At 40.4% G+C, this 14,628-nt stretch overlaps 1 protein-coding gene across 1 annotated transcript; it reads left to right on the forward strand.

Moving 5' to 3' along the window:
• The first annotated feature begins 253 nt into the window (after positions 1-253).
• Positions 254-13,941, forward strand: LOC110955917 (serine/threonine-protein phosphatase PP1-beta catalytic subunit-like). Its single transcript, XM_022201092.2, has 8 exons — positions 254-362; positions 3,916-4,047; positions 10,068-10,298; positions 10,403-10,507; positions 10,637-10,708; positions 10,972-11,123; positions 11,781-11,915; positions 12,038-13,941. The coding sequence occupies exons 1-8, from the start codon at positions 311-313 to the stop codon at positions 12,140-12,142; spliced, it is 984 nt and encodes a 327-aa protein (XP_022056784.1). The 5' UTR covers positions 254-310; the 3' UTR covers positions 12,143-13,941.
• Positions 13,942-14,628: the final 687 nt, after the last annotated feature.

Below are 14,628 nucleotides of genomic sequence, written 5' to 3' on the forward strand. Positions count from 1 at the left end.
ATGTAGGTTAGAAAAAGCAAGTGCTGCAAGACAGTAAACAGGAAGTGCAAGAAGACAAATAAGTAGCAAGTGCAGCAAATACAAGGGATTTTAAGTAATACAAAATAATACAGCTATTTTCTAACGTTGATAAGTTTTTATAATGATATAAAATATGAAATCAATTTAAATTAACAAGGGAAAATTGGGGCATCTACCTTTTATGTTTGGCTTTTTTTTTTTTTTTTTTTTTTTTTTTTTTTTGCAACAGCGTCTCCTGGTGTCCGCGGGGGGGATCGAACCGGCTACATTGTACTACATCAGTGTGAAGATGGCGGAGGGTGAATTGAACGTGGATAGCCTCATCTCTCGGCTCCTGGAAGGTGAATTATTTTACTGCAGTCTTTTATGTTAAGCAGAGGTGTACGTTTGGGTCCTTTAGACTGGGTCTGAGAGTGATTTCGTAGCTATTCGCGGTAGCCTCACAGGACGCCGGAAAGTGTTAGCTCGTAGCGCTAATGTCAGTCAGTCGTTAACGATCTATGCCCGGCTAGCTCCGGCTAACGTTACCGTTAGCTGGCCGTGTTTATAAACAGTGTACGCAGTGAACGCCTACATGTCTCAGTTTGCGCAGTAATATCTACGTTTCTCTCGGCTACTAACATATCACGTCGTGGTTTATACTTTAGCATTAATTAAACTTTCTTTCTGGTGTTTTTTTTTTTTTTTTTTTGCGGCGTTCTGGTTCATTTGCTCAATTATAAACGGCTGGTGTCGAGAAGGAGGGGCAGGGGACGATTTTCTGTTTGCGTGTAACCTGTAACGGTAACACTTTATAACACAAAATACAGAAACACCGATTGCCAGCAGCAATCTTTGCTTTTCATTTAACACGGTTGAATTTTAGCTCTATATCCGCGGTACCTGACAGTTGACGTTATGATTTAGTTAAAGCTCAGTTTCCATTGGTGACCTGGTTAATGTCACCTTCTTGTGAAGGGATTTTTGGACAGATAGTTCAGCTGTGGAACGAAATTTCAAACATAAAACACAAAATATACTGCTAATCCTCTCATCTGATATTAAATGTCCTTGTCACTAGATCCTCTGGTGCCAAATAGTAAGATTTTTGAGTCATTTTACCTTTTTCTGGGTCATTTGGTTTGTAGGTGTGTATTTTAGAGGACATGTTGTTTTGATTCATGCTCACATTCCCTTTAAATGTCTATGTGTTATTATAAGTACAAGAGAGAATGGCAAATGGAAGGTATCAAATTTAGAAAGAAGTGTCAAAGCAGTATGTTTCTCAGGTCAGTCTAGAGAAAAGTTCATGTCTAAGGTATTATTGCTTTTGCACTTTGGACATTTGTTGGTGTGTGAGGGCTAAGTTTTGGTCTAGGAAGAGAGAAAGATGTGCAAGAGTCCTTTTGTGTTGGCTATCCACCTGTTACAAAGAAGACAGGCAGTTTTTCTGTTCCCCGGTGAGATATCCTTTGAGTCAGACCAGACCACTACGGCAAATTCAGCTGTCCTTGGCATACTTTCCATCAGTAGGTGTGACTCTGTTGGAGGGATGAGACAAGATGTTATGCTAGGATTTGTTATGTGCAATTATTGCTGGTAAACACTGTCACACCGCCTCTTCCTTGTGTTTGTTGCAGTGTTGGTTTTTAAAAAGTTAACATCAAATAGAGTAAACTAAAACAATAAAAAATGATAGTATAAAGCTTACAGTTAATGTCTTTTAAAAAATACCAATTTGCATCTCCACTGTCATAGTCTTCATCTAGTTGGTATTCATCTGCAGACTGTGACTGTGGCTTGCCTCTCTTCTCAGCTGGGTAGCTTGGATCTTGGATTTCTTGGCACTCAGCTCACACGGTGACTTGTTGATTATGTTGCTCAAATTTTATCACAAGTTGGACTTGGCATCTTTCATAAATTTTCACTGTTGTTGTGCTCTTGGTGGTGCATAAAAGACAATGGTGATTGTTTTTTGTTGTAATGCTGACAAAGCAAATGACTAATTTGGATGTTATCACCACATAGACCTGTTACATAAGTGCTTGGCTTTGTAGTTAGTGGTGTGGGTTTCATACAGAGTCATTAGTGAGTATTATAAAGACACACGCCTTGATAGCAACTGATAAATTGATAATTACGATGAGTGAAATGCTGCCACCAAGGCGGAACTATTTTCCAGTAGATTCCTATTCTAGACTTTCTAAAGGAAAGGAGTGGAATTATATAAAGTTTTGGTCTTGAGCCTGCTCTGAAAACAGTTAAAAACCCCTTTTTGCTGATATTTCCTAAAGTTCAGCACACATATACAGAATTCTATCAAGAGACTAAAAATTGTTTAGTGTTTAGTTTCCAAACAAGGCACTTTGAAAGGCCTTGAGCCTTTATTCTGCATCTCAGCATCACACAGTAGCTTACTGTATGTTTTGCTGTCTGAGAAAATTCGGTCTTGAGGGAAAGCCAAGTGTCAGCAAGAGTATTTACTCATTACAATTAAAACTTAGGGGACACAGCATTCCTTTATCCAGTCATGTGTACAGTCACAAAGTTTCAGACACACACAAACAGTGATTTGGTTGATGATGGTTGCAAATCCATGGCATTGCTTCATTTTAGCCTTTGCCCCTCAATGTTCTTAGGAACGTAATCTCTTTTAAAAGTGCCAGTCTGCAGAGTGCAAGTGTGAACTGTAAAGGGTTCAGTGTTAAAGCTGAGCAGGCTAAGCATCCAAGCTTAACTCACTCTTGCTCTGATGAGGCCTGGCTGCTGAGTAAAGAGCCTTACTTCTGCAATTTCATGCTTCTTGCCATGCGCGGCACGCTTGCACAAGGCAGTGCAGATACAGTAGATGGTGGATAAGGAAAATTGATGGTTTAAAGCACCATAATTAAAATTGGTGGAGCCCTCAAATAGTTTTTGGCACTCAAGATTCACCATCTGTGAGCATCCACATTCCTCTAGTTCTGTTACTTCTCTCAAACTTTTTTTTGGATTCGATGACTCATGAAACAGTGACAGTAAAGAAGTTTGCATATATTGTGTAAGTAGCTTATGTCTGCTTGTGTACATTTCTATACGCACAATAACATGTGGACTAAGCTTTGGGAATTCATCATCAGTACATTAGTTAATCCATTTTTGCTCCCTGTTTGACGCATGTAGAATTTGTCATCCTTTCCAGAGGCTCAGCTGCACTGTATTGGACTCTTTAGTGGGCGTCTAGCTTTAAGGCAATAACAAAACGGTTAGTTATTACATAATGCTTTGGTTCTGGGCTTGTTCATCATTTTTCTTTCCATCCTAAACGGTTCATTTTGCACCAAGTAAGCTTTCCAAGCCAGAAATAAAATACAAATATCAAGTATATCAGACTTTTTTAAGAGCCAAAATAAACTTTCATGTCTATATTCTGGTCTCCAGCTGACATGACAAGGAAGCAACTTTCTTTCCGTATAATCTCACTTGTCATATCTTTACTATTTCAGCTGCTGACCATAGCAAGCGTTTTACGCCAGTTCTTGCTCCTGTTTTCATCGTTTTGATAAATCTGCTCTCAGAGCTGTGGCAGAATGCCAGAAAGTAGGCTTAAGCTAACAGTGCAACTACACAGCCAATAAACCCACACCACTGCTGAAGATGCAAGCTGCTCTCATAGTGTATGCAGTGGGTTTCTAAAGTATGGCTGAGACTAAGCAGCTATAAGCTACAGAGTCATTACGCCCACAGTTCATCAGCTTTTAAGATAGCTATTTGCTTCTGCTGTAAGTGTTTTTTTTCCCCCCTGAGGTTAAAAATTACTCTCTCATGGCCTCCTTCTGATGAACTTTGTGGTGTTTGGGGGTTGCAGGTTTTTCTTTATTAGCACTGATAGCAACTGTTGATAGCACTGACTGTGTTTTTTTCTCTCCTCTCCAGTGCGAGGATGCCGTCCGGGGAAGATAGTCCAGATGACGGAGGCCGAGGTGCGGGGCCTCTGCATCAAATCCAGGGAGATCTTCCTCAGCCAGCCCATCCTGCTGGAGCTTGAGGCCCCCCTGAAGATCTGTGGTCAGTGCTTTCCATTTCTGCTCTTGTTAAAGTTTATTTTCTCACCATCTCATGCTTGCTTTTGCTTGTTTACTTGCTGCTTTGTGCTGCTCTCCTGTTTGTCTGTCTTTGCTGCGTAATATTCTCTGGTCTGACTATGCATTCAAAGTTTGGCTGGACTGAGTGGTTTGCAAACACAGGAAGGTAAGAATAATCTGAAAATGACTGTAAAATATACAGTTTCAGTTATTTACTCTAGCCTGCCAAAATATCTGATTTCTGAAGATCAATGCAGTGCCGCCGTGCGTATCCCACCACTACTTAAACTGACATGCTGCAGTGAAAATGAGAAATTAGTCATATACCAGCTAAAGAAAAACACAAGGCCTTCAAACTGTGCATAGAAGAAAGGAAGAAGGTTGGCATTTTCTATGTTTGCTTTCTCTGTTATCCAGTAATTGATTTTACAAGTACTGTATATGTTTTGAATATTTTCCTATGGCCCTTCACAAATGTCAAACAACAGAATAATGTGATTTTTTTTAAAGTACAGCTCTTGCAGAAAGCTACATTCTGACTCCGATGGGTTGGGTGCACCAATGACGAACTCCCACTCTGCAGAGCACGGACCACAAAGCCTGATCTGCACAGCCCAGAGCAGCAATCTATTTCTTTGATGCAGCTCAGAGTTTACTTATGTAACCAGAACGGATAACCAGAGTTTTCCATACACGCTGGCTGCCAGCCAAACAGCCGAATATTCATTTAAGTCCAGCCGGCTACTTTTTTTACAATAAGTTTTGATTAATATGGCATGCCTCCAGTCCTCCCTTGCTGGGCGCTTTTTCTCACTGACTGGCAAACTCCATAAACGTGAGGAAAGCGCTGAACAACACTGCCTCAGCCCGGGTCATACATTACACCACTGTTATTCTCTTGACTCAGCTGTCCTGTGTGTGTTACAGAAGGTTACATATATCCATACATATACACAGACTGTGTGTCACGGTCTTACACTCACAATATAGCCAGACTGCAAACAAGCAAAGAAGCGCATGCACAAGTGAGCTCCCTGTTTCCTCAGCTGAAATAGCTATCACTATCTCTAGCTCGCTCCTGCATATCTCAGCACACTCCCACATGCTTTATCTCTTCCCTCCAGTGTAGAGCTGCAACTGCAAACAGCTATGAACTGTTTAATATATGTGCAAGTCCTTGAAAATACAGTACACAAGCTCATATACTGTTTACCAGTTCCTTCCCTCACACACATTTGCTTTGTGAAATTGTTGTTATGCAGGTCTAGTATTGTATCAGCCTCAGATAGCTCCATTTCTATTTTTAAGTGATACATGTGATAATTGGAAGTAGCATTTTAATCAAGTCCCATTGATTGTTTCTCTAAATAATGGAAAAGTGATGGTATCCACATGTTTGACTTTACATGGCTTTGTAAAGACCCCAAATGTCTTCCTCCACATAGACTTGAGTTTTAGGTGATGTTATCCGTCACTGTGTTAAATTTTTTATTCGCTACTTAACTTTCTTTGCATTGTTGCTGAACTTCTAACCCTAGACTGATTAGCTGCATTTAACCCTCGGCCGTGACGGCAGGCTTCCTGAGCATCGGCACCGACTGTAAAGACCAAACAGTGAATGTCTTTAATTATTACTAAGACCACTCGGATCAGGTTCTGCGCCTGCTCTTTCTCACATGTATCACCTTAATGTCACTGTTGCAGCTTTGCCACTGTTTGGCTTTATCATCTATTCAAATAAAGTGAAATCCATAACTTGGATTTTTATTCAGTGTTATTGACAATGGTGTTCTTTGTTCAGTGACCTAGATAATAATGATTAAACCATCATTGCGGGGATGTGTTAAATAGCAGTTTTATTGTCAAAATAATGTAGGCCAATGACGATGATTAATAACACCCGGCGATTATAGTTGTCTGCAAAATGGAGAGCATGTTGAACATAACAGGATTGGACTGATTCAGAAAATATTGTAGTTTATTAACCTGTTGCATTAGCTGAAGGAAGACCAAAAGGATGCACACTGTATATTCTGTATGTGAGTAAATCTGAGGTGAATAAGATGCTTTGAATTTCCTACTGAGAATTAACACAAACATTTTACCGACTGAAGGTGATGAGATGAAATCATTTTCTAGTTCACTACAACAGCTTTGAATGTAAAAGTTAAAGGATAGGACTTTGAAACAGATTTTGTTCACAGTAATTATCCCTCCTGTTCATTCTTGCCACCCTAATGTGCTTTTAATGGAAGTGATGAATCAGTAGAGTGTTTCTCTAATATGAGGCTTGAGCATGAAAATGCTGGCAAGGGAAATATAAAGCTGAATTTTTGCTCTAGAAACACTGGAACTTTGCAGCAGATCCACTTGATCTGACCAGCTCAATCTGCTCGGAGCATAAGCTTCATGTGAGCTTCACAGAACATTTTTGCAGTTAACAAGGACTGCGGTGCTTACACTGGGAAAGGATCTGTTAAAAACTATTATGAACAGAGCAAAGGCAGCACAAACATGGTTTCAGGGTTCATGTGGTTAAAATCTTTATTTTAATTTAGAAGTATTCTTCATTCAAAGTTGATTGCAAATCTATCAGACTAAAATACATTTTGTTCATGCATTCACCGTCGTAGTTAAATCAGAGAATTTGAGAGAATTCACTGCCAGACAATTAGATTTTCTTTCTAAAATGACTGAGCTGACTACTTAATTTTTTTATGTTGGCAGACAAGAGAAAATGGACACAGTTTAAGAGCAGCAAAGCTCTGACAGGGTTTGACATCGGCCAGTTGGGCCAGACATGATTTCTCAAGCAGAAGAGAAGTTTTGTGTCTAGCATAGGCTGGAGCAAAGACATACTTTAGTATTTAAAAAAAAACTGCAGCTAGTCATATTTTAGTAGAGTATCACAGAATTTATTTCTTGCCCTGAATTTGATTTGATTTGTGCTCACTGTTTGCATTTTTCATTGTATCAAACCTCTGATTACAGGTTTATTTGTGTTGTTTAGTTTTACACCTGCATCATGAGGTGTTATATGGATTCCTCAGGTGATACTTTCACATCTTGTTATAAATGAAAACAGACAGGCCGGTAGTTTAGTGTTTATGTTGTTTCATTTAGATGTTTCTCTGAGCTGTATTATTCAGTGTTTGCCATCATAGTGTTGTGGTTTTGTGTGGGTGCTCTTGAACTAGTTGATTGTTTTCCACGAGGTCACGCAACGGTGCATTTGATTGCAATTTTACTACTTAAGTACCATTGCCCTGATGGCTGGCTTGATATGAATATCCATTTATGCACCTCATATGGGTGGCATGTAATGGACCGCTGTGCACTTTTATTACCGTGGGGCTGTGTTTGAACTTTTTATTATATTGTGTTGTCTTGAAAGATAAATCGTGCTCGTTTAAACACTGACCTCAGGTTTAGTATTGTTTTTTGTCTATTTAATTTGTTGGCTTTCTTTTTTAGCTTTCCATCTTTCGGTCTGCTTTTTAAAACCTAAATCTCTCTGCTGCTATTTTCACACTGTTTTGACACTGCAGAGCAGGTCAAGTAAATAATTTACTCACTGTCGTCCTACAGTTCCTTGTGAGAGGGCATGCAGAGGCTGACCCATAAAAAGAAAAACAGCTCACAATTTACACTCAGTAATAACTTAGTCATAGATGGAGGCTTTATTCACTCTCGTAGAGAAATTCAAGGTATCCAGTAGTTCACACATACTACATGTGGTAGAAGAGTCAAGCTAAGGTGCAAGTAAAAAACAAAAAGTGCTTGTAGAATAAAAAATATAAAATGCAACAACTCCTCATGAGGAGTTGAGGATATTTAGTGTAAAACTAACTAATCAAATAGTAGGTGTGAACTAATTCCACCTACAACTGATTTATTGTATTTTAAACATGTTTAAAATGAGCATAGTCAACATCACAAGTGGGGAAGGGAGAAATAAAAATACCGAAATCAAAGCTGAATGATAGAGTATCATTTTATAATCCGGTTTATCCAGGTTTTACTACAGTAACACAGCTCAGCTGAAGTTAAATCTGCTCTTATAATAAGCCCCAGTTCACTCACCTCCAACTGTCTCCTCAGAGATTACAGTCGGTGTTGCCATGCCTGTCCATCTACCAGTTTATCCAAATGTGGCTTTGTTCCTACATTCCCTATCCTTTTCTGAGCAGACTCTGCAGCATAGATGAGCTATGCTAATTGTTTATTTTCTCATGTCCTTGTCTGTTTTTGTATTGGCACAAACAACATGTATTGTTCTCTGTGTGATGTCCTCTGTGTTTACTCAGTCCTCTGTATTTACTTTCTTGTTCAGTACGTGCTGTTTTTTCACTGCCAAGCCTTTAAAACATGCTGTGTTGGTCAAAGTTGGTGTGTTCGTGTTTTACGTGACATTTGTAGGTTTCTGCAGTTTTGAAGTCTGTTCCAGCTTTAGCAAGTTTGGCACAACTGCGGTGTATGCCTAAAGATAAAATAATAATGAAATGACTAATTTTGTAATTGTGGCACTAAAGTAATGTTAATTAGAAAACAGAAATGTGGCCATAATGACACATTGGATCCCTACTTGCCATTTCATCATCTCATCCGTCTCCTTTCTAAAAAAAAATATACAAGTCAAAACAACAATTAAAGTCTGGACATTTTCAAAGCTTTCCTGAATTCATACCAACCGCTTGTGACCTGGATTATGTTTCTAGAACACCGTGTTAATACTTTATGACTTGTTTCATTGAAATTTTTGTATTGTATTATTAATGTGAAGGATTGTGATGTTGATAGCATAGCCAGTATTTGCATCAAAATAGACGGTAACCTGAGGTGTGTTCAGGGCAAAGAGATGGTGGAACACAAATCAACTAAGAACGTTATGGGGACTAAGTATAAGACAGAGTTAGACTTCAAACATTCAGAAGTATTCCTGAAATCATTCATTTGCACAGAGACGTTTTGCATGCCATCTTAAAATACAGACCAAAATAAGCAGAAGCCTGTTGCCATGTAGGTTTTGGTGCCAGTTGCGGTTTGGGTTTTGGTGCATGGATTCCTGACGGGCACTGTAAAATGACTTCAGTATAAAGTTTCCGTTTTTGTTGGTCATTTTAATCTCAGGGTCAGACAGCTGCAAGACCTAACAAGGACTTATTTCATTTTAATTTGTATTTGGTGCCATTTTGTAATGAAGCATTGCCATAAAAAGAGTGTGGCACATGAATCTGCGTTCTGTTTTGGTCACAATAAGGTCTGTTATTATTGTCTCAGCCGTTCTGGTGCAGCTCTCTGCAGTTATCTGTGTCTGGAGCACTTAGCCCAAATTAGAGCAACCCTTAAGTTGGTGCAAGAGGATATAAAAGGAAGCAGGTCTTGGCTAGGTGATGAAGCGAGTCTCCTCTGCAGAGATCCTGTGCTTTCATGAGAGCAACTCCAACTCATCACTGCCCGGCTAATGTCAAACACAGAAGAGTTTGACCCCGAGTCCTGGGAGAGTTGTTAAAATTAAAGTTAGCTTCTGTGGAAGTGCGTGTGGATGAGGGTATGTGCGTCCTTCATGTTTTTTGATTAACCTGGATTGTGAGCCTTCTTTCCCTTGGTGGCTCATTGCCCGCCGGCTACAGCATTGATCTGGTGGCAGTTGTAATGGTTCATGTCGTGTGTGTATCCTTTGGTTTGCTGCTGTAGTTCCAGTAAAGTAAAGTCACATAATCCTACCAACCTGCATTCTGATTCAATCAGAACAACTTCAGAGAGAAAGGGATGTGTGTGCATACATGAGAGTGAGAATGTGGTTTTGAGTAGTTGGTGGTCTTTGTCTTTTCCTGTAGTTGCTTTGATAATATTCTAGTATGTTTTCATGGTCTCTAAATGCTGCCACTGCTTCTGCTTCTATTTTAAATTCTTGTTTTCGTCTATAAGTAGCTCCCACCTTATTTCCTTCTAACGACCCCTAATTAACACCTTGTCCTCTCCTCTTCCATCTTTTCTCAGGTGATATCCATGGGCAGTACACAGATCTCTTGAGGCTGTTTGAGTATGGTGGCTTCCCTCCAGAGGCAAACTACCTTTTCCTGGGTGATTACGTGGACAGAGGGAAGCAGTCTCTGGAAACCATCTGCCTTCTGCTGGCCTACAAGATCAAATACCCAGAGAACTTTTTCCTGCTCAGGGGCAACCATGAGTGTGCTTCCATCAACCGCATCTACGGCTTCTACGATGAGTGTGCGTAGAGATAACCTCAGGGCTGCACACATGTATACACACAAACTGTCCTCAGCAGCAAAAATAACTTAGTGCTGAAAATATGTGTTTCTTCGTTTCACCAGGCAAGCGCAGGTTCAACATAAAGTTATGGAAGACCTTCACTGACTGCTTTAACTGCCTCCCCATTGCTGCTATCATTGATGAGAAGATCTTCTGCTGCCACGGAGGTGAGAGAGCTCCTCATGACGCTAATTTTCTCCACGTCCCAATTTGGAACTGTAGTATTTAGAAGCCATTGTTGGAAATGCATTGATGGCATCTCCAATGAAGTTTAACCTCTTCATTATCTATTTCAGGCCTATCACCTGATTTGCAGTCAATGGAGCAGATTCGCAGGATCATGAGGCCAACAGATGTGCCTGATACAGGTACTTATGTGTCTGCACGTACTTGATAGTGAACATGTTCGCTTCCTTGGGAATGTAAGTTTATGTTTAAATGGAAAAAACCCAGCTCCTCTCTTCCTGAGTGAACAACTATTACATCAGTAGATCTTCTGTGTTACATCAGAAAAGTCAGTAGGATTTTTAGCACTTTGTTCCGCTCGATGTCTGTTTATGCTCTCCTCTCAACTCTCTCCTGTTTTCTGTGCTTCCTATCTCCATTTGTATTCTGTCTTCGTGTCTCCCAGGCCTGCTGTGCGACCTGTTGTGGTCAGATCCAGATAAGGACGTGCAAGGTTGGGGAGAGAACGACCGTGGTGTCTCCTTCACCTTTGGGGCAGATGTGGTCAGCAAGTTTCTAAACCGCCATGACCTGGACCTCATCTGCAGAGCCCACCAGGTAATTAGGAGTGGAATTAAGTTTGAGAGTCTGGGTGTGCAGTGAAAATGGCTGCAAACACACAGCCAGAAAATTGATCTTGTGGGCTTTTTTTGTTTGTTTGTTCTCAGACTTATAATTGCCCATCCATTCACTTTAATGATACCTGACTTCCATTTTAATTACTGTTGCTGATGAGAAGACAAAGCTAAAACATAAGCTAAACATATTATTAGCAACTATGTAGCCCCTAATTTCCTGCTCCCATTCCATCTCTTCTTCCACTGTCTTTCTATATACAAGCATTCAGTTGTTGTTTTTTTGTATTTAAAATAGTCATAAGCGCAGAATGACAAGGCACTCAATGCATTCGTGACACTAACATTCAGAGTATTTACCTTTTATAATGACCTAAAAATGTTGCTTATCGGTTCTGACAGGAATAGAACTTTTACATTAACTGATTGAAGAACTACACAAGCACAAGAGTTGTTATTGTTAAATTAGCTGCGACTATTTCGGCTCTGCATTGGGCGTTTCATATCGATTCAGCTGTAGGTGGTTTGGTACACTCAAACCTTGATAGCGAAGTTGGATCGTGAAACTAGCCGAAGATCTGTTTCTTGGTATTGATCGCTGTAGGCGTTGGAATAACGTTATGTGTCTTCTGTCTAACAGGTTGTGGAGGATGGATACGAGTTCTTTGCCAAACGCCAACTGGTCACACTTTTTTCTGCTCCAAACTACTGCGGGGAGTTTGACAATGCAGGCGGCATGATGAGTGTTGATGAGTCCCTCATGTGTTCTTTCCAGGTAGTGTTAGGAATTCAATTTCCATTTATTTGAACTGTTGATATTTGTCTGACCGGTCTCAATACCGGTCACACATTCATCTCTCTCTCTCTCTCTCTCTCATTTCTCTTCGTGTCTTAAAGATCCTGAAGCCCTCAGAGAAGAAGGCGAAGTACCAGTACGGTGGTGTAAACTCTGGTCGGCCCGTCACCCCACCCCGCACCACCCAAGCCCCCAAGAAGAGGTGAACGTACAGCCGCGACTCTCCCTCTCCCTCTCACCTCGTCCGTCCCTGGTCTGCCATCGCGGCAACCCCTGTAACTCCCCTGTATAGCGAAGATACAGGGCTTATCTAATTGCCCAAATCTTTCTCCTCCTTCTCCCCCATTCACCCAACCCTTCCTCAACTCCACTGACAGCTCTTTTCTTAATGTGTATGTGTACATAAATTTGCTGTGACCAATCTGTTTTATTTTTTTGCCTGTTTGTTGGTATTTTTGATATTATTAACAAATAATCTTTTTGGTGGTTTTACTTCCAATGCTATTTGAAGTTTTCTGAGGTTCTGTGTTGTTGTGAGGAAATGCCTTCTGTATGTAGAGGGGCTATGTGACCAAGTTACCGAAAATAATTCTCAGTTCTTCAAAGAACCAAAACGGAGATTGAACATTATTTTGCCTTGACCTCTCAAAAAGCAGAGAGAATCCTTCCCGTGTATTTTATTTGGGACTGCGGTTTCTGTGCAATGCTAAGTCCATAGACACAAATAACATTTCTTATATTGCAGTTTAACATTTTAAACTCATTATGGCATGTGCAGTGCACTTTGCAGTTGTTGTGCACGAGCACATTTTATATATTTAACCATTGACAAAGTGCACCTCCCCGTGAGTAGCAAAGAATGTGAACAGACCGGCTTGAATGAAATATCGAGGCTAAATCAGATGCTGCTGGCAGTGGACACGCTCTACCCGAACACAACGCCCTCTGGGCATCAATTCCTCCACTCTGTTATGCCTCCCTGTGCCTCAACTCCACTCCCACACAAAAACATGCTGCTCTTCACACAGAGCTGGTATTGACATTTTCCTTGGTGTATTTATTATTTGTTCTCATCAAGATAATTTCCCCCATACAAATCTTCTGGATTTATAGTGAAAGATGAGGGGGGAAAGTTTAGAATTTTGTGTCTGTGGAAAGTGAAATGTATGGAACACTGATTTGAATAAAACAGCTATGGACTTTAAATGCAGACAGTGAATACATGGTGTGCATGTTTATAGAATAGTGCTGTGCAAATCTTGATCTTTGTATGGAGAGGATAAGAAACCACTGGTTGCACTTTTGTGAGTGTCTCACCAATCATATTCAGCCCTACAGTGTTAAAAAACAAGACAGATCTGCAAAAAAACTGATGCATTAGCTTCAGAAATCGCTCCACAGTATTTGAATGATTTAGTGCAGAATGCATACACCCATCTGAAAACAAACACAATGAAGACAGGTTGCTTTTGGAGGCTTCGTAGTAAAATGACAGCTGTCCTTCTTTCAGATCACCCAATCTGTTGAGGTGCAGGGTATGAAAACTGATGGAGGTGGGAGTGGGCGGTAAGGCCAGGCTGTGTGATTGTGTCGCCACCTGGTGTATAAAGACAATACTACAGTGCAAAATAGCACACATCTGATGTTGTAAATTTCAAAATGTGGTGTCATTCACTACTAGGAGGTACTGCATTACACTGACCAGCGGTTAGCCTGATTAGCAGTTCAGCTTGTCTACTGCACACGAGATGCAGTTGGGATTTTTGTGGAAAACAGTTGCCTCTTTTTTCTTTCATTCTTTCTATTTTCTTGTTTTGCTCTTTGTTGTATTATTCTTTCTGTTGTATTTTTATGTTCTCTATTCACAATGTTTACTTTTAATCCACTTAATTTATTTCCTAATAACGATAATAAGAGAACAATGACATGTTACCAAAAGCTGTTTTGCAATTTGTACAAGTTTGTTTGAAAGTCTATAAATTCAATAAAATGGATGGAACCTAAAGCTGTTGTTGCAGTGGTGTCTTGGTCTCAACACACAATTAGGATTTTTGCATTCTTCTGTTGGCCTGAAGCAGGAAAGACCCACAAAGGAATGAAGTGATTTAGCAAATTTGTATGCTATCAATAAAAGATGAAGTCGCTGACAGAAATTACTGAAATGCAGATTTTTTTTTTTTCCTTTCATTTTGCTCATGCATCTATTTGTGGCAGTGTGACAGCTCAGGCATCTGGACCTCTCAGACGCCTCTTAGCCCATTTCAGAGCACTCTTCATCGGCTTCGAATACAACCAAGAAGTCATGGCCAGGAGGAAACACGGAGCGCCCATGTGGAGGTGAGACAGGAGCCAAGAAAAGGTAATCCACTGAGCCACCCTGAGAAAGACGAGAGCGTAGTAGAGGAGCTTTGCCATGAATGTTGGCTCCTCCTGGGGGGAAGAATTGAGGAAGGAACTAGTTAGCCGCCTACCATAAAACATCATGATACAGCAACTTTTCTTTATGAATATATAACCATGCTTGTAAACTGCTGGTCTGCCTTTACTAGCCTGTGCACTCTGGGCTTTGACAGTTTCCACGTCATCACCTTCCGCAATCATCAGGTAGGTCGGATAAGCAGGAGGCCTTGTTCTCCGTCTTCTGCAATGAGACGACTTTTGTTCCATTGTCTGCATGAGTCTGCACAGATAA

This window comes from Acanthochromis polyacanthus, chromosome 1, assembly GCF_021347895.1.
Source record: "Acanthochromis polyacanthus isolate Apoly-LR-REF ecotype Palm Island chromosome 1, KAUST_Apoly_ChrSc, whole genome shotgun sequence".
NCBI classification, from domain to species: Eukaryota; Metazoa; Chordata; class Actinopteri; family Pomacentridae; genus Acanthochromis; species Acanthochromis polyacanthus.